At 41.2% G+C, this 21,285-nt stretch overlaps 1 protein-coding gene across 1 annotated transcript in view; it reads right to left on the bottom strand.

The window, feature by feature from the left end:
- LGR4 (leucine rich repeat containing G protein-coupled receptor 4) overlaps positions 1-21,285 on the bottom strand; it is a 151,682-nt gene that overhangs the window by 64,838 nt on the left and 65,559 nt on the right. The window contains exons 3-4 of the mRNA XM_030200692.1: positions 6,648-6,719; positions 3,868-3,939 (exon numbers count right to left, since the gene is read on the bottom strand). Coding sequence (XP_030056552.1) covers positions 3,868-3,939; positions 6,648-6,719 — 144 coding nt within the window. The remainder of the gene's footprint in view (positions 1-3,867; positions 3,940-6,647; positions 6,720-21,285) is intronic.

Raw genomic sequence — 21,285 nt, 5'->3', positions numbered from 1 at the left:
TGACCAACTCTGAGGTCCAAAATTCACTACACCGCTGCGTCAGGGATTCTCCGGCACCAGGACGACTTTTCCTCTCTGGTGAGCTTGCTCTGTTCAGTTGTAGCTATTTTGAAAACTTTACATTTCTTAACCTATTATCTTCTTTTATGATTTTTTCTGGATCCTTTTTCACAAATTCCCACCTTAGTAATTCCCTTATCTCTTATTTGTCCTGTTTGTCTGACCTAAGTAGATTGTAAGCTCTGTCGAGCAGGGACTCTCTCTTCATGTTCAAGTGTACAGTGTTGAATACGTCTTGTAGAACTATAGAAATGATAAGTAGTAGTAGTAGTTTTTTCAATTTAATTTTGCTTTATTTTTTAAAATTAGATGTATTTTCATCTTTTGCACCATTTCCTCTGACAGCCTGAAGTTCCATGAAAAGTTGCAGCCCAGCCAGGGATCTCCTTTCACCTACCCTGCACCAGTGGCTCCTACCCATTCCTCACCTGCATCTGAGTGCCAAGACAATGCAAGCTCTGCAACGTTAGAGACCGCGAGGCAGTGGAAGCTCTGCTGTGCACCACCACATTCGCTCTGTGCAAGTCCTGCATTCCCGGGGGAAACGTTGGAATATAATGGTTGAAACCAATTCAGACAGCTCAAGTTCCATTATGGGAGCGAGAGGAGGGTGGCACAAGCTCCAACCTCTCAGAGGATCTCAGGGGGTGTACGTAACGTCTCCAGTTGAAGAAGCATTCAACAACCTGTGGCATTTGGGGAAGCGCTGCTCCCTCTCCCTTCATCCTCCCAAACTATGCCCATGATCAAATAAACTGTATATTAGACCAACCAAATGTGATATATCTGTGACTAGATTTCAATGGCCATCCTCCCATTTTAAGGACACCGAGGAAATACTGGGTTTGAAGAGCATTCTGTACAATTTCATAGTGTGGCACTCTAGGGGGTGAGCATTTAACAGTTAGAACCTTGAAAGATACACCCTAAACTCTAATGTTCTCACTGGGCCCTTTTATGAAATAAAATTTATTTTGATCCTGACTGAACAAGTCTAACGGAGGGAATAAATGTCATGCTCTGGATGAGATCAGCTAAAGACATGACAAAATGCTGCAAGCCATGATGAAGAGCTGGAATTAAATCAGAGGAAAAAGCTGAAATGCTCAGGGCATGTTGGCAAGCGGTACACATTAAACCCCAGTATATTTTTGAAAGAAGGATCGATTTCAAGCTGTCTGTTCTTCTCCACTTTCCCCAAGCACCCCAGAATTAAGATCTGAAGAGCAGGAAAAGTACTTCCCTAGCCCCTGAATTTCCTCTGTGCTCATGAAGCTCATCCATAATAATCACAAAGCTTTTCCTACACTACAACCATGAGGTTTAAACTAGGAGCATTTCTTCTTTTCTGAAAACGTAAATACACTCCTGACACTCTCACAGAGAACGACAGAACAGAAGATTTGATGTACATGCTCTTGATTCTGTGTCCCTTTAATCTCTGCTTTACAAATCGGTCACTTAAAGTAGTCATGTTTTCCCTTGTTGAAATTAAACATAACTGGGCCTTGCAGAAAACTGAAAGTGTTGCATACATCCAAAAGATATTGTGTATGTTTGCAAATAAAGAGCCTTCAATGAAACCAGTAGAACATCTGATTCTGCTAAATCCTGATTGTATCCAAATACAACTGTGCAGATTCCAGCAGGAGAACATGGAAGAAGTTAATCTAACAAACTCTTGAAGTAGTTAAATAGACAAGTCACTTGGTTAAAAGTTCTGAACTACACTGAGAAACAGTGGAGGTGTTGCCAGGCTGTGATGTCCCCCATACACATTCATCCATGAAGAAAGTATATATGAATTCTGAATTTACGACGCATGACCATGTATGATTAACATCCATAACAGACAGATGAAGAGCAATTGACCCATACAGCCTGGCCAGTTATTCTGATCAGAACCTCCTACTGATTGTACTCGTAGTACACATAATCCCAACTTCAAACATAAGGTTAACATACACAAAGGGGTTGACTTGTACCAATTTTTTCACGGAGGGAGGTGGTGGAGAGGAAAACGGTAACAGAATTCAAACATGCGTGGGATAAACATAAAGGAATCCTGTTCCGAGGGAATGGATCCTCAGAAGCTTAGCTGAGATTAGGTGGCAGAGCCGGTGGTGGGAGGCGGGGCTAGTGGTTGGGAGGCGAGGATATTGCTAGGCAGACTTATACGGTCTGTGCCAGAGCCGGTGGTTGGGAGGCAGGGATAGTGCTGGGCAGACTTATACGGTCTGTGCCCTGAAAATGACAGATACAAATCAAGGTAAGGTATACACAAAAAGTAGCACTTATGAGCTTATCTTGTTGGGCAAACTGGATGGACCGTGCAGGTCTTTTTCTGCCGTCATCTACTATGTTACTATGGTTTTTTTTTGTGTGTGTATCATAGACCCTAGGGGCCAGCCAAAGCCATCGAGGCCCTGTCCCCTGAACTGCATCCATTCCCCCTCCTTGCCTCCACCTGACCCACCAATCAGCTCCCCCCGGCCTACTTTATACTCTGGTGGTCTAGTGGCCTAACTGGGGCAGGAGCAATCCTCTGTTGCTGCAGCCCATACCGTCTCCACCATCAAAACTACTGCCGTGACCTTCAGCAGTAGTCTCATAAGAGGGAAAAGCCCATTGAACATTATTAAAAATTAATTTTTTTAATGGGTTTTGCCGGGTTCTTGAAGCCTGGATTGGCCACTGTCGGAGACAGGATGCTGGGCTTGATGGACCCTTGGTCTTTTCCCAGTATGGCGGTGTTTATGTGCTTATGTCTTGGCAGCCATTTTGAGACAGCAGGAGAAACTGCCCCAGTTAAGCTGAAACCAGAAACATGGCCAAATTAGAATTTCAGGCCGGTTTCAAAGTCAAAATCAAAGAAATTCAGTTGGCCTCTAATGGGCCTAATATAGGCCTATGTGATTTTCTGAATAATATTAACAAAACTCAAACATGACAACAAAGTTTTCAACTAGAAGTAATCATTTTCAGCTAGCCTCATAGGTCACTTCAAAAACTGGAATGTGTCCCTGTTACTAATTCCACAAATTATGCTGGGTATATCTGCTGGTTGTTTTATGTAAATGGAGTTCTTTGTGATACATTTGTATCTTTTACATTGATTTCTTTATTTGTAAACCACTTGAAGATGCTTATTGAAAGTGGTATAGCAAATGTGAACTATAAATCAAACTCTCTTGAAACATCCTTTCAATCAGTTCCCTTATCCTTTCACAGAAGCATTTCCAGCTTATTATACCAACTCCCCACCCACTTGTACAGCTTCAGACTCCCTTACACGTGAATTCACATTCACATTTTTGGATAATAGTGGGAAACAAGAATGCATAAATAAATTCACTCCACAGCTCCTCACGCTCTCTCCTCAGGAGCTCCACTTGCAGGCCACCGTCATCTCTGCCCCCTCCTCCCATCGCCATTTGCTGTCTCCACACTTTCTAGTTTGCAATAAACTTCCTGAGCTGGTCCTCTATGCTCCGTCTATATTCAAATCCAGCCTGAAAACTCACTTTTCTGGGGTTACTTTTAAATCTTAAAGTCCCGTTTCTCTTGATCAGAAGTCTTGTTAACTTGAAATCCTTCCCTTAATAAAGTGAAATTCTCAAAGTCTGCTCTTTGTCCTGTATGTTTGTCTTGGCTACAGTATAGGCTCCAGAGTAGGAACTGTGTATGTAGCAGCTATAGATATAAGTAACAATAGTAAAATTTGACTTTTTAAACTCGTTTCACACTGACCCAAAGTTCTTAGCTTAATGGATTGAACATGTTGAAAATGCAACACAGAACACTTACAAGGACTGTAAAGTGCTTAGTCCTTTCAAGGCCTCGCTAGGAACAGTTTTCAGCTGATTGTTCTGCAGAGTTCTGGAATAGAGAGAGAGAGAGAATATCGTTCTTAATGTTACAGGTTTCATATGCTCAGTCTGTACTTTTTTGTTTTTCTAATAATGTTTGGAAACATTGGTTCTTCAAAGCTGATCAGAGAAACATCAGCTGCTGCAGGCATTACCCTGAACAATCAGAAATTTTCTAGCCAACACAAGAAAAAGGCATCCTGTGATTATTTCCGTACAGATACTGGAGCTGCTTTGTGTCAATCCCACCCTAGTCCTTCGGGTAGTAGTAGTTCATCTGATAAGCAGATAAAATAATTCATTCTGTACAAATCAGCCCTATTCAGCCATTTAGAGTCACTCCCCTGATGACATCAACATTTGGAATCAGGTGGAGGATGCTCAACGAGCATCTCCCAACACAGCTATTACAAGGAGTGGGCAAGAAGAGTGGCTTGGTAGCTTCTGTTGCTCGGGATGGCCAGGTATCTGGATCCTTAAGAAGTTGTGTTCACAGCCCCCCGAGAACAGACTTAGACATGGCTCAGTGGTGAGACCCTATAACTGGTCCTGGGTATAAGTACCAGGCTCAGGAAGGACTGCTGTCTGTAGCCTCTAGCTGACCACTATTGCAATGCACAGGCACGCTGAATTGTTGTAAATTAATACACCTAGTATCCTAAGATCAGACCCTGGTTGTTACGGAGCAGAAATAGACTGCCATGCTGAAACACAAAACATTTAAAGCTATGAGCCCAGCTTAACAGGAAAAGAGAATAAATTAGAAGAAAAACAAAATGTAGCAAAAATCCAACTAGATTTTGTTCTGTCCAAATCACCTAACATGAATCATATTTGATTTATTACCTTAATATTCTGCTGTTCACAATACAACATGGTGGATTATCATTAAAAAGACAACACACAACTTATTCAAAAAGACACCATAAAGAAAATCATTGATCATTATACAAGCCAAAAATAATAAGCTTTTAGCCTCATTCAATACATTCTTCAAATAATACTGCCTTACTCAATCCCCTAAAATTCAAATAATTGAAAGAGACTCCTGAGAAAATGAAAGAGTCATGGGTTAGGAGGCAATGTTCTGGTGTGGATTAAGAATTGGTTATTGGACAGAAAACAGAAAAACAGAGTAGAGGTTAAATGGTCATTTCTCTTAATGGAGAAGGGTGAACAATGGAGTGTCACAGGGTCAATACTGGGACCAGTGCTATTTAACATATTTATAAATGATATGGAAATTGAAATGACAAGCAAGGTGATTAAGTTTGCAGATGACAAAAAACTATTTAAGGTTGTTAAAACACATCTGGACTGTGAAATATCGCAGGAAGACCTTAGGAAACTGGAAGACTGGGCATCCAAATGGTAGATGAAATTTAATGTGAACAAATGCAAGGTGATGCACATTTGGAAAGAATAATCCGAATCATAGTTACATGATGCTAGGATCCACTTGGGGGTCAGCAACCAAGAAAAAGATCTAGGTGTTGTTACAGATAATACGCTGAAATCTTCTGCTCAATGGGCGGCGACGGCGGCCAAAAAAGCAAGCAGGATGCTAGGAATTATTAGGAAAGGGATGGCAAATAAAACCAAAAATACTATAATGCTTCTGTATCACTCCATGGTGTGATCTCACCTTGAGTACTGTGTTCAGTTCTGGTCACCGTATCTCAAAAAAGATATAGCGGAATTAGAAAAGGTTCAAAGAAGAGCGACCAAAATTATAAGAGGGCTGAAACTGCTCCTGTATGAGAAAAGGCCAAAGAGGTTAGGGCTCTTCAGCTTGGAATAAGAGACGGATGAGGGGAGATATGATTGAGGTCTACAAAATCCTGAGTGGTGTAGAAAAAGTAGAAGTAAATCTATTTTTTACTCATTCTAAAAGCAGAACTAGGGGACACTCAAAGAAGTTACATGGAAATACTTTCAAAACAAATAGGAGGAAATATTTTTTCACTCAACGAATAGTTAAGTTCTGGAACTCTTTGCTGGAGGATGTAGTAACAGCGGTTAGTGTACCTGGGTTTAAAAATAAGGTTTGGACAAGTTCCTGGAGGAAAAGTCCATGGTCTGCTATTGAGAAAGACACGGGGAAGCAACTGCTAGCCCTGGGATTGGTAGCATGGAATGTTGCCACAATTTGGGTTTCTGCCAGATACTTGTTACCTGACTTAGCCACTTTTGGAAACAGGATACTGGGCTAGATGGACCATTGGTCTGACCCAGTATGGCTACTCTTATGTTCTTATGTAAGGTTCGCTCTCAATGCAAGAGAGTTTATTCCAAATATAAGGAAAACGCCTTTGGTTGAGTGGATGACAAGCAAATCCACATGGATGTTTAGTCAGGCACCTGCACTGATTTACTTTATTAAACAGTCATACATGGTTTTTAAAGTCAAGACAAACTATGAAGATTTCTTTCAGTGCTGCTATTGTTTGCAATTGTTGATACATATATTATTCATGATAAAATTCAATCAAGATTCTAAGACATTAAAAAAAACTAACTATGAAGATAAATGGGGACTTTGAAGTCTCACACAGTCTGAGGGGGAAAGGGGTATAGTGGGAAAGTTGATTTCTTTAATAGTGTGTATGTGTCAAGTGAAATTATACTGCTGTTATTCAAGTTTAATACAGAAATTGAAATAAATTGATAACTCAAAGTGCCGTACAGTTCATGAGCTTGCCAATTATAGTTACTTACAATACTTTGAGCTCTTTCAGCCCAGAGAGGGCCTTTGGGTGGATATAAGACAAATCATTTCCAGCCAGCTGCCTGAAAAGAAAGAAGCAAATATTAAAATTATAAATCGGATGTTCTGTCTTTTCATCTGCAGAAGAAATAGCACAACTATAAGTTACAGCATAGCAAAATATAAATAAATAAAAAGTTCTCACACAGACTATTTAAAAACACACACAGCCAGCCATCGACATGAGTTTGCCTAATGCAAGAGACGTCAGGAGAATATCCAGGACACGATCAGTGGCTGGAATAATTTATATCAAATTATGTAGAACCTGCAAGTGTTCCTCAGTTGAAAGCTAATTACAAAATACAGGTGTGCACTGCACTAAACACAAGTGACAGAAAGGGAGAAAAACATGAGTGATCATTTCCCAGGGCCGTCTCCATTTAACAGCCCCTTAGTTCAGGGAACAAACATAGAAAAGTTAAGAAAATAAAAAAAATCCTTTAAAAAAAAACAACCCATACACATGCACAGCAGTAAGATACACAGATCTGGAAAAGCCCAAACAAATGGACAAGTCTTTCACTCACAGCATCTGCAGATCAGAATCTAAAAAGGCACCTACGTGACAAAGGAGACGTTTTAAAGCTTCTCCCTATTAAAGCAAGACTTTTAAATGAGTGCCAGCATTTTCAAAATGTATCCTAATGAAGCAGGTTTTGCACTGATGATCGATTCCTCAGATACAAGTAAGCCAGCTCACACCTAGAACCCCCTTCCGTGGAGTCTGCCTGCAACACAGGTTTGAGCTTAAACACCGAATTAGCTACAAAGTATTGTGAAGTGTGAACAATAAACACAGCCATTGAAAGCATAATTAATATCTAATTTCCATTCCTTTAACAGTTACTTCTAGTGAAAACGCTAGCTTGCTGAACACTGACTGCTCTTCAATACTGCTCTGAAACAAATCAGTTATTCAGCTTTACTAACACCATTTCACATTCTGGTATTCTAGAGCCATTTTCCATAAAAAGAATGAAAAGAAAAAAACAACCTAAAGAAAAAGTAACTAACTATTCTTTGAGGAGATGGTTTCACTCAGATAGCAGAGAGTGTTATGTTGGAGCACTGTACCAGAGACGCCAAGTCTCCCTCATCATGGGCATGCCACATATTGGAAGAAGGCTCTCTCTCTCCTTAGGAGTGTGTCACACTAATTGAAAGGCTCTCTCTCACAAAGAGCCCCTTCGCTCACTCATCAGAAATCCAATGCCAGTCTACCAACCAGACCACAGTCTTCTGAATGTGTTCTGACATCAATAAAATACTGCTTTAAAGGATGGCAGATTTTTTTCCCATTTCAAAAAATTTTATTAAAGCTTAATCATACAAAATACATGAAGCAATGTCATAATCATCAAAAAGATTACTAAACTTCAGATAAATCAATAAGCGTAACCCCCCTCCCACCCCCAGTTAACCAACTACAAAATGGATAGAGAAGAGTCAGGACGGGCAGTCCACTGCACACAAGGGTCCCAGATGCGAGAGTATGCCAATAATTGTCTGCTACGCAGTGCCGTTAGCTTAGACATCAAATGGATATGGGCTAGTTTCCGCAAAATAGCCCCAAATCCCAGTAAGGTAGGTTTCTTCCAGGCCGCAGCTAGCATCAACTTACTCACTACAAACACATGTGAGACTAGCTGATGGACAGCCACCTTCACACCCCGTGGTCTGAAATGCAGGAGACAGTGTTCTAACTTCAGGGGGTATGAAGTTTTGGTGAGAGAGAGAACACAAAATTTCAAAACATTAGTCCAGAATTCTTGTGCTTGAGGACAGGACCGCCCATGTCTCCCACCATGCCACACTGGCACCAGCACATTGGAGACCCCATCTGAAATATAGACGCTAAGCATTTAGGCATGTAATACCAACTGTACAAAATTCTGTATCCGTTTTCCATCAGAGCACTAGATACAAACACCTTAAGAAGCGATTTAAACACTCGTTCCCACTGAGAGTATTCATATGAGACTCCTAGAACAGACTCCCATTTAAGGAGGTCGTGCATAACAGGTTTAGCATAAGAAAGACGGGCTCTATAAAGTCAGGAAATCCCTCCCCTACCTCCCCCTCCCACCATCGCCAGCAGATAAATTTTTTTAAAAACCCAACCTGCACATCCATACCTCCTGCTCAGCTTTGCAATCCCTTCTCGTCTCTCAGAAGGGCTCCAATCCTGCCCCAGTCTTTATAGAACGCCGATGCCTTTCTTGTGCCCACCATCACTACTCAGAGGTGCCAACTCTGTGGGTATACTGGTCTTGAGCACCTCTAGAAGTATAGAAACTTGTTTGCTACATCCAAGGAGGAGCAATGTGTGTTCAGGTTTAAACACCCTGACACCCCTCCCCCCCCCCCCCCAATTATTTTGTAAATTTGGTTCCTATCCATCTACAACCCTTTCCGTAAAGATGTTTTTCCTTAGGATAGACTCAGTAGTAACCTATTTCACCCTCATCCCGTGTTTGCTCATTCCAAATCCTTTTATCGCTTGAAATGTATTCCAATGTCTTTATCATATCTTGCAGTCTTGTGTTATACACTTTTATGAAACGGATACAGTAGTTGGCATTTTAGTTAATGACCATTGAACTGTCTTATTCGCAACCTTTTGTTGGTGTGGTCTCCACACGTATACAGCATGCTATACAAGGTCTCACCAGTGAATCATATAGAAGCAATATCACCTCCTTTTTCTTTTTAGCTATTCCTTGCCCTGGGCACCCAACCATCCTTCTTGTCTTTTGCCATCACCTTACCTGTTTGGTCACTTTAAGATCATGAGATATGATCATCCCCAGGTCCCACTCTTGTCTTGTGCACAGAATTCCACTCCTTTAGGTTGTGGGCATCAAAAATGCAAGACCTTCCATCTTTCAATTCTCTTAGCTTCACTAGATCCTCCCTCATATTTTTCATACTGTCCAGGTCTATTGCACCGCAGCTTTAAGATCAGCTACAAAATTTTACAAAAACTTTACCCGACAACTCTTCTACAATATTTCTTGCAAACATACAGAACAGAATCAAACTGAGGAGAGGATCTTTGCAGTGTTCCTCTCATATCCTCTTTTGATACGAGCTCCATTTGCGTCTTCTACTCAACCAGTTTCCAACCCTTTAGTCAATTTAGAGAGTCCATTCCTAAACTGTTCAAATTTGTTTATAAGTCACTCATGCAGAACTGTGTCATAGGCCTTGCTGAAATCCAAGTGCACCACATCGAACTCTGTGGTTACTCAGTCAAAATTGATTAGATTCATCCTACAAGACCTACATCTGATAAATGCATGCAGCCTTGGGTCCTGTAATCTATTGGATTCCAGATGCTGAATTATCCTCCGTTTTAACAGTAATTTCATTAAAACACAAAAGTTACCACAACCATTCTAGAACGTGAAAGAAATAAAAATAAAAACAGTTACAAGAGTTGATGTTACCTTCTCATGAGGCATATACAAAATACACACATACACACTCACACAGACTATGGAAGAAAAAAATCAATAAAATTAATTCCAAACTCTTGGAATCACTTACATTTGAAGGGACAACTCCTTGTCGGTTGCAAAAAAAACAGCTTTATTTGGAACTGCCTTCATTCTTAGATAGTACCTCTAAAATTCTTAAGCTCTTACGTAGGGCTCGAATTACCAGTGCATAAAACTAGTGAAAACTGAGAAAAGCTTTCCTCTGGACCAATTTTATATCAAGAGTATGGCCTCCAAAACTGAACACAGTACTCCAAGTCAAGCTCAGATTACTTGAACAACAGGGGTTTTAACACATCTTTTCTTCTGCTGGTTAGGTCTCTCTCTAACATTCCTCTGGATTTGGCCACCACCTTGTCACACAGAATCTCAAGGTGGCAAAACAGACACCATCATCCCAAAGTCCTTCACCTGGCTCCTACATTATTACTAGCCGTTTTTGCTGTACTGGCTGTTATCTTTTTCTTTGCAGGGCTGTTTTTGTGTTGTCTAATAAAAGACCTCTAAAAATCAAAAGTGATATTTAAATATTCCAGATAAAGAAAATTGCAAAGGGTGCCATATATAAATATCTGTTGCAGACCCTAATGAACATATAGGGAGCACTAATGAATGTGTAAAAAGGGTCAGCGACTGGTGTTTCAATACCGAGAGCCCCAAAACCCAGTTTTACAGAGAGAGAAAAAAAGTGTCATCTGTAATCAGTGCAACAGAACCCACACTTGCACCTTTTTGTAACTAAACTGCTCAGCGCTGCAGTGATCACTATTTTTCAGTTAATTTTGTGACAGTTGGACTAGAAAGTCAAACTTTGTTGCCGATAAAAGCTGCCTGATGAGGTGCCTCTGCCACCATTGTAACTACAGGGTCAGGGTAGGAAAAAAAAAAGGCTAAACCCAACTTCCAAACATTTGTTTTTAATGAACATAATGGAATCGAATCAATATTAATAGTGGGGTAAGGGGGAGACAAGGGGCCTCCCTGCTCTGTTTAGATGTCAGCGGGTCATTTTATTGAACACAAATCTGATTTAAAAAAATATGATGGTTGAAATTTAGGATGTATATCACACACATATGATGGAAGAGCAAAGCAGCTACTCAGTATTCCAAAGTGGTTAAAACATGATTGACAAAAATGATCAAAGCCAAAGTACAAGAATGTTTCTCTCCAGCTGTGCAACTTCATGTTGAGAGGCTGGAATTTCCCTTTAAAGTGAAATGAATAATAAAGGCTTCCCCTGCCAAACTCACATCATCTACTCTTAAACACCCCCAAAAAGATCACACAAAGCATAGCACCCCTCAAATGTGTTCTGCAGTATGAAACTGAAAGAATGAATAAATTAAACAATACACATTTCTTATACTATAAACTTATTACAAACAATCTACATAAATAGAGATCAATTAATCTAATTTTCAGAACAAGTCTTTCTGCTTCATAAAAAATATCTTTAAAGAAATAAAGGTAGCATGACTATTAGATGAGAAGGGTGACAGATTTATGACAACAAGCAGGAAGAAGGAACAAGAAAGGAGACTACAAAAATTGAAAAAGTATATTGGAAATGAAGTTCTAAACTAAAGAAAAGCAATCTTGTGCGATTTTAAAAATAGGTATATTTCACTATTTCACGACCTCAAGGCAAACTCGTTTGTTAAACCAGTTGCAACCATCTCTCAGATAACTGTAATGCTTTGCATTTCTGTTTCTACTGAACCTGGCATTTTTCCAGGAGGCAAGAAACACCTAGCTAAATAAGCAAAGGTTTTGTCAATTTTATTTATTTAGATTTTGCTCACACCTTTTTCAGTAGTAGCTCAAGGTGAGTTACATTCAGGTACACTGGATATTTCTCTGTCCCAGGAGGGCTCACAATCTAAGTTTGTTCCTGTGGCAATGGAGGGTTAAGTGACTTGCCTAAGATCACAAGGAGCAGCAGTGGGATTTGAACCGGCCACCTCTGGATTGCAAGACCACTAGGCCTTGCAATCCACTAGGCCTTACTCTAACCACTAGGCCACTCCTCCACTCCACTGATAAATTATATGCATTTATCAGTCATGTAAGTACTAGCCTTGGGGAACAGGGAGCTTCAGTGAGGATGCAAATTGAGGTTTTTCAGTAGAGCCCACTAAATACATAAAAACATCTGCTTGTAGTATCACCATGAATATGAAGCCTTTTTATGCTTTTCAGTACATGGGTTGCTGGAAAGATGTGGGGGTTTATATCAATCCATCCAGGGCAAAAGAGCTCTCCAAAGAAAAGGGAAAGAAGTCTAGGGCATGCAGAAGGAAACAGAGTGAAAAACAAACAGAAATACGGCATCAGTAACAGCCCTTCCCAAAAACCTTAACTACCTTATTATGGGAGGCACCCGCTTCCCATAAACACAGAGATTTATGTACATGTGAAAGGGGCTCCCTCCCAGCAAGGCACTCACAGCAGTTGTGACTGGTGTTTTCTTTGCATTAATAACATAATCCACTTACAGCTGTGCTTTTTTCCCCCCTTGGACTGCAGATAAGAAAATGTATACTAAAAAGTTTAGGAATAGGCAACATTGGCAACTGCTCCGGTGCCCAATTTTAATAGCCACCAGTCTGCTGCCACAATCCAGGCTGCAGAATTGTAACAAGCTGCAAAAGCGCAGTGGAGGGCCTTGGAGCTGGAACGCAAACTCAGTCTCTGCTATGCATCACTTCTCTCCTTTGCACGAGTCTCTCTTTAGAACAAATTCACGTGAGTGGGGCTTCTGCAGAGTGACACTGCACACTCCACTGAGCTCTTTCTAACTCAGAAGAACATAAACGAGTAACTATACTGGGTCAGACCAATGGTCCATCTAGCTCAGTATCCTGTTTCCAACAGTGGCCAAGTCAGGCCTCAAGTACCTGACAGAAACCCAAATAGTGGCAACACTCCATGCTATCAATCCCAGTTACTTTTCCATGTCTGTCTCAACAGCAGACTATGGACTTTCCTCCAGGAACTTGTCTAAATGGTTTTTTTAAAACCCAGATACGCTAACCGCTGTTACTACATCCTCCGGCAACAAGTTCAACATCCTCCAGCAATGAGTTCCACAGCTTAACAATTCGTGAAGTGAAAAAAATATTTCCTCCCATTTGTTTTAAAATTATTTCCACGTAACTTCCTTAGGTGTCCATTAGTCTTTGTACTTTTGGAACAAGTAAAAAATAGATTTACTTCTACTCGTTCTATATCACTCAGGATTTTGTAGACCACTTCAACCTTTCCTCATATGAAGGGAGTTCCATTCTTTATCATTTTGGATGCTGTTCTTTGAAGCTTTTCTAATTCAACTATATCTTTTTTGAGATATGGTGACCAGAACGGAACGCAATACTCAAGGTGCAGTCGCACCATGGCGTGATAGAGGCCTTATAGTATTTTCGGTCTTATTCACCATCGCTTTCCTATTAATTCCTAGCATCCTGTTTGCTTTTTTGGCTGCTGCTACACATTGAGCAGAGGATTTCAGCATATTATCTATAATGACATTTAGATCTTTTTTTCTTGGTTGCTGACCCCCATGGTGGAGCCTAGCATCAGGTAACTATGATTCAGATTATTCTTTCCAATGTGCATCACCTTGCATTTGTCCGCATTAAATTTCATCTACCATTTGGATGCCCAGTCTTCCTATTTCCTAAGGTCTTCCTGCAATATTTCACAGTCCGCACATGTTTTAACAACCTTGAATAGTTTAGTGACATCTGCGAATTTGATCACCTCACTCGTCACTCCGATTTCCATATCATTTATAAATATGTTAAATAGCACCGGTCCCAGTAAAGATCCTTGTGGAACTCCACTGTTCACACTCCTCCATTGAGAGAAATGACCATTTAACCCTTCCCTCTGTTTTCTGTCTAATAACTAATTCCTAATCCACACCAGAACATTACCTCCCAGCCCATGACTCTTTAATTTTCTTAGCAGTCTCATGAGGAACTTTATCAAAAGCTTTCTGAAAATCTATACTACATCAACCGGCTAACCTTTATACTACTACTACTACTTATCATTTCTATAGCGCTACTAGACGTACGCAGCGTTGTACACTTGAACATGAAGAGACAGTCCCTGCTCGATAGAGCTTACAATCTAATTAGGACAGACAAACAGAACAAATCTACATGTTTATTCACACCTTCAAAGAAATGAAGCAACTTGGTGAGGCAAGACTTCCCTTGGCTGAACCCATGCAGAATCTGTCCCATTAAACCATGTCTGTCTACGTGTTCCATAATTTTATTCTTTATAATAGTTTCCACTGTTTTTCCCGGCACTGACGTCAGGCTGTAATTTCCTGGATCACCCCTGGAACCCTGTTTAAAAACCAGCTTTACTGTTTGTAGCTTAAACACTGCTTGTCCATTTAATACTCATACTGATCTTAGAACTAGGGGCAGCAGAGGTGTTGGACCCAAAGACTGAGGGGTACCCCCTTCACCTCCCCTCGGTGCCTACAGACACCCGAATTTCAAAATCTGTCCCTGGAAATGCTGCAAAGAAAGCACAAAAATCTCAACTGAGAAGTGAAATACTTTGAAATTTAAAAAGTAGGGGTTGGACCAATAATTCAGTGGGAGCAATGCCATGGAGAGGACCCATGTTAGATCTTCATCTCCGTGGGTCTCATTCTTTTAGAATGTACGATAAATAGTAAACCTTGTTTAGTGTGTAACAGCATGATGTCTGGGGGGGGGGGGGGGGGGGGGGAGGGTGCAGATTAGGGTAATTACCACTAAAAGCTAATTGATCGGGATGTAATGCTAAGTTTCACCTAGGTTGACTGAAACCAGCGCCGATAGGATCACATTAGTACATGGAGTCAGAAATAAGACTGCTCCCCCTCTCTCTGAACTTCTACTGTAACTTATGCCTAGTAGTGATAAACTGGAACCCATGCAGAGTAGGGATGACCACCCTAAAAAAAAAAAATTTCATGTCATTTCCCCCCCATGCTTTTCCATTCTGAAATGAATGACAAGCATACACATGCTTTGCAAAGGAGTGTGCGTTATGTCTAAACAGTGCACACTATCCCCTCTTTGTATTAAGCACTAAGTGCCACGTGGTTTACAGAATGTTTGTCGAGCGCCCTCACCTGTGGTGCGCTTGTCGCGACCCACCCGGGTAACGGGAAGCGTCGGCCATGTGGGCTGGGCCGACACTCCCATGTCCCAACCTCTCACGACTCTCCTTGGCCACCATGGCGGGATCAACGTGTCTCTTCTGCCTCCGGGACTGCCGGCCATGATGACAACGCTGGCAGCCCGAAGGGGGCCTTCCTTCCGGGAACGGAGGTCCGGGAACTCGAACCGCGCCTCTGGTTCCCTGGATTGGCCATAGCCAGCTAGACTCCACCTCCCTCTCCTGCCGGCTGACCAATCTGAGTTCCCTTGTCCTGCCTCCCTATCGTCCCGCCTCCGGCTCCTCGGGGTTGGTCTGCTCTCCCTGCTCCTTCGGCAGGGAGACTATGAGAAGCCATCCCTGCCAGCTGATGCTGCTCTAATGGTGGGGGCAAGGAGCGCTCCCATCCAGCTGATGCTACTTCCCCTGATGCCAAGGGCTATTTAAAGGGCCATCTTACTTCACTTCTTTGCTTCGGCTTCTACTTTGGTAGATCTGCCTGTGCTACAGAGACTTGTCTTCTATTGCTTGCTGCCTGACCTGACCTCTGCTTGGAACCTGCCTACTCTCTGCTTGCTGCCTGACCTCTACTTGGAACCCGACGCCTCTATGCGTGCTGCCTGACCAGACCTCTGCTTGATCCTGATTACCCTCCGCTTGCTACTTGACCTGACTACTACTTGATCCTGATTCTTCTCTGCTGGTTGCTTGACCTAACTCTAGCTTCTGTCCAAGCCCAGTCTTCCTTTGCCTACTGTCTGTGGCCATCTGACCCCTGCCGTATCCGGAAGTCCTGCGGGCCGCCTGCACCTGGGGGCTCAACCCTCAGGGAACGGTGGTCCTCTCAGGTGAAGCATCAGGGTTTGCTCGGCTGCCCGACAGGGCGCAGGCCCAACACCTCATCACTGTGCTCCGTCTGGGTACAAGGGCTCACAAACGTGACAATGTTAATATCTGGTATTTACACACACAAGTGCTATTCTGTAAAAATATGCACCAGTCCTAGCGTGTAACAGCAAGGGGGTTTACACATGGATGGGCTGTGGATGTACACAACTTAGATTCACAGAACACACTCGATTACTTGCATTGCACAGCACACCAGCTTACACCAGCCACTGACCTAAGTGGGTTTTCCTAAATTTGGGCTAGTATTCTATAACAGGTGAGATGCACCTAAGTGCCATTTATAGACTGGTTCTGTGATCCCCACTGTAGCGCTCACAGATTGGTGCCAATTAATAGAGTTGCCCTCATGTAAAATAGGGCAAACTTTTCTTTAAAAAGTGCACGCTCTTTGCACGATATTGCATGCATAATGGTGTGTGCATTTGTGATTCATACATGCACACACTGTCAAGAGTATGCACTCTTGTTGGCGAACAACATGTCTTTGCAAACAACCCATCCCTAGTGCACAGGACAGAGGTCTGCGAGTGCACACCGATACAGGTCCTTGTGCCGACTGCTGCTACTGCCTGCTTTCATGCTGTTGATAAGAAGCGGGGATTGGGGGGGGGGGGGGGGGGGGGGGAAGCTGAGAGTCTGATTTCAGCATCATCTGGGGTTCATCAATTAAGTACTGAAATGGGGTCATATTGGATAATACCTTGGGAAACACCGATCTAGAGTTCAGATAAATGAAATCTGTTGCACAAGCTTAAAGACTTAAGGTTCGGGTATTAAACAGACAGGCAGTATTAAGATATAAACAGTAAAGCCATGACTGGCAGAAACTAGTTAGGGGGATTATATGGAAGTCAGTTTAATGTTGATTACCCATAACATCCCAAGGAAAAAAAATTTAGTCTGTAAAAGTTAGGCTGATCAAAGTAATGTTTTAAAAAAATGTGGGGATGAGAAGCTAACTACATTCTTTTAGATCCTACCAGTTCACCTTAAACTAGTCAACAGTAATGTTAAATAAGTGGACCAAAGTGCAGAACCCTGAGCAATCTTCAGTTCATTCACTCAACTCCAGGCAGAAAAACAGCAGAAACGCCCATATTGCACTGAGTCCATTACAAAGCTCGTCTACAGAGCTAACTGCAACTTCATGAACACCAATGGCCTCACCAGATTTGGCCACGTTAGTTTACACTCATACTGCCTCTTCTGAAGAGAGTACAATCCAAAGCTGTTTACAGCAAGTGATAAAATACATCCGAATCCAAATACATGATTAAAGTTACTCCACATAGCCTGATACATCTCAGAAAACAAAAATCAACAATACCATTAGTACAATATAGATCAAGAAAAACCAATATATATAAAACGTAGATCAACTCTCTCACTAGGCATGGCTAGGACTACACACAACTACTCCAACATACAAGAGCAGCTGCCCATTAATAACTAATCCCAATGGTTATACTTTCACATTATTTTCCCTATACACCTGTTCTTTAACAGCCAACGGGATGACGCATAAGTAGCATCCATCTGACCGACTACAAAAATCCCATCTCCCAAATTTATTTATTCAAATTTAGCCAATGCTACTGACAAAAGTCACAGAATAATGTACAAAAATATAATCTTATATTTAACTAAACTATCTTACATCCCACCCAACATCCAACACCAAATTAAACACAAAACTTTCAACCATAAAAAGCAAGCCATAGGATGAAAAAAATTCCACTAGTCATAAATTGTTAGCAAAAACCATCAGTCTACATATATAATAGATATGTTTAGCCTATCAATGCTAATTTTAATGATCCAAGCTAATTTTAATGATCCAAGGATAAACCCAACCTGCAACTCAACTTCAGTTAAAAGAAGTCTGCAATAATCGGGCTTTTACAGTCCTTCAAATAATCTAACGAGTTTAGTATATTCCAGCATTTTCTTGCCACCCACACCTCTTGAGTTACACAGCAAAGCTGTGCACAGAATTAAATAATCAGAAACACAGAATAATACAGAGGCTGCACCATCACATGTAAGCAAAAAGACAGCACAATACAGAGAGTCAACCATAATAAACAAAGAACCACAACAATAAATCAAATCAATTGCTATCGTGAATAATCAACCATAACAAAGTAACAACATAAAAACAGAGGCCATGGGGATGGGAAGCCTGCTACAGACCCCAGTCCAGTGAATCCCTCCAATAATCTGGCCGACCAAGAAGTAATATTTCTTTCAAAAAGGCCAATATTCAATGGTGGTCAATTTTCAATCACTATTCCCCGAATTTTGTATAGGTTGACCAAATTTGGGAGTGGATCCCAGATCTGCATGTAAAAAAATTAGTCACTATCCATTATTAGTGTTAACTAGCATTTAAATGGCAGTAATTAGGAGTTTTGCGCATATCTGCCTTATGCCCTAATCAATTAAATCACTTTGCCCAGCGTCTTATGATTTATAACAAATTCTTTATTTTCCACTTTATATATAAAACAATTTTTTTCACTAAACTTAGCCTTTGTTATAAATCATAAGATGCTGGGCCAAGTGGTTTGATTGTTGGATATATAAATTGCCCCAGTCTTTGAGATGGATCTTTAAGCGTGTCCATTTAAAGTTGATTTATTATGCCCTAATCTATAACATTTACACCTAAATTTCATAGCATGAAACTCAAAGGGGGCATTGGCCACATGAGGGGGGTGGGTGGGTGGGTCAGGGACATTCCCAGAAATGATACGTGATCTTGTAGAATACCAGCACTTGTGCACCTAGCTGCCAGGGGTTGGGTGTAAGAATTTACACCAGCTTTTGGAAGGCATAAGTACCGATACCCAAAGTTAGGCATCAGAAGTGAACTAAGGGGTCCTTTTACTAAGCTGCATAAGCGTATACGTGCGCCCAACATGTGCCAAAATGGAGTTACCGCGCGAGTCTTTACCGCTAGATCAATGGCTGGTGGTAAGGTCTCAGACCAAAAATGGACACGCAGCAATTTTGATTTTGCCACACGTCCATTTTCGGCAGGAAAAAAAAAGGCCTTTTTTACAGGTGCGCTGAAAAATGACACTACCACAAGCCATTTTTCAGCGCGCCTTTGTAAAAGGTCCCCCTTAGCTAGTAATATTTCCCATTACTTTGGGGAGCCACAGACTTGATTAAAAAGAAGTTTCAAGCACAGCTGGATAGGTTGCCTATACACATGACATGACATCTGGTCACTGCATCTCAAAAAAGATACAGTGGAATTAGAAAAGGTACAGAGAAGGGTGACAAAATGATAAAGGGGATGAGATGACTTCCCTATGAGGAAAGGCTAAAGCGGCTAGGGCTCTTCAGCTTGGAGAAAAGACGGCTGAGGTGAGTTATGAGAGGTTTATAAAATGATGAGTTGAGTGGCACAGGTAGATGTGAATCACTCATTTACTCTTTCCAAAAATACTAGGACTAGGGGGCACGCAATGAAGCTACAAAAGTAGTAAATTTAAAACGAATCAGAAAAAATATTTCTTCACTCAACATGTAATTAAACTCTGGAATTTGTTGCCAGAGAATGTGGTAAAAGCAGTTAGCTTAGCAGGGTTTAAAAAAGATTTGGATAGCTTCCTAAAAGTCCATAAGCCATTATTATAATGGACTTAGGGAAAATCCACTGCTTATTTCTAGGATAAGCAGCATAAAATGTATTGTATTGTTTTGGGATCTTGCCAGGCACTTGTAACCTGGATTGGCCTCTGTTGGAAACAGGATGCTGGGCTTGATGGACCTTCAGTCTGTCCCAGTATGGCAATGTTTATGAATTCCATAAGGAAGCTCTTTCTGGCATGATTCGAGTACTACAGTATGCAATGGCAATAGATTGAGAGACTGAGATCATATGCCACATACCTTGGCTTAGAAATGCGGTTCACTACAGTCAAAGTATGTGCAAAACTAACCATTTGGAGACTTTGCCCCTAAAAAAAAAAAAAAAGATTTCTCCTGTTTTATTTCCAGATCTAAAGTCAAATTGACAGACCTATTATTAAAGAGAGAAAGGAAAATAAGATGATACCTTTTTTATTGGACATAACTTAATACATTTCTTGATTAGCTTTTGAAGGTTGCCCGTCTTCGTCAGATCGGAAATAAGCAAATGTGCTAGCTGACAGTGTATATAAGTGAAAACATTCAAGCATTACTATGACAGTCTGACAGGGTGGAAGGATGGGGTGGGTCGGAGGTATGCATGGGGACATGCATGGACTAACATGGACATGCATGGACTAACACGGTTACCACACTCCTCTACTTAAGATGGAAGATACCGCATACAGCCGCATGAAAAAGCAAATGAACAAACTTTTGGAAAAAGAAGCAAAAGTGAACAGTCATCTTTACTTTCTGACAATCTGCAAGAAGAATGACATCATTCCCAAAGGACTGAGGATCAAAAATCCTTTGGCTACTACTTAATGTCCCCATGCATACCTCCGACCCACCCCATCCTCCCACCCTGTCAGACTGTCATAGTAATGCTTGAATGTTTTCACTTATATACACTGTCAGCTAGCACATTTGCTTATTTCCGATCTGACAAAGAAGGGCAACCTTCGAAAGCTAATCAAGAAATGCATTAAGTTATGTCCAATAAAAAAGGTATCATCTTATTTTCTTTTCCATGTTTTATTTTGTTTGATTTCTATTGATAACCTTAAGAGTGGACTAACACGGCTACCACACTCCTCTACTTAAAGAGAGAAATAAACTAGAGTTCGGAAGAGTGTGCACATGAGTGAATTTATAGAGTGTTAAAACTAGTGGGTAAATTCAAATAAAGAGACGCACCTCTCCCCCCAAAAGATGTGAAAGTACCAGAAATTAAATTGGGTGTCCAAATCCAATGTAACAGGCAGGTTTAGTTTCCAGGTTGCCAAGCTATGCAAAATAACCTGCTCCCTAGATTATCTATGCCAAAACCAAAGCAGCATGGCTACCCAGACGTGGCATCATG

This window comes from Microcaecilia unicolor, chromosome 4, assembly GCF_901765095.1.
Source record: "Microcaecilia unicolor chromosome 4, aMicUni1.1, whole genome shotgun sequence".
Taxonomy (NCBI): domain Eukaryota; kingdom Metazoa; phylum Chordata; class Amphibia; order Gymnophiona; family Siphonopidae; genus Microcaecilia; species Microcaecilia unicolor.
The sequence above is the reverse complement of the archived record's forward strand: the minus strand, read 5'-3'. Positions and strand labels throughout refer to the sequence as shown.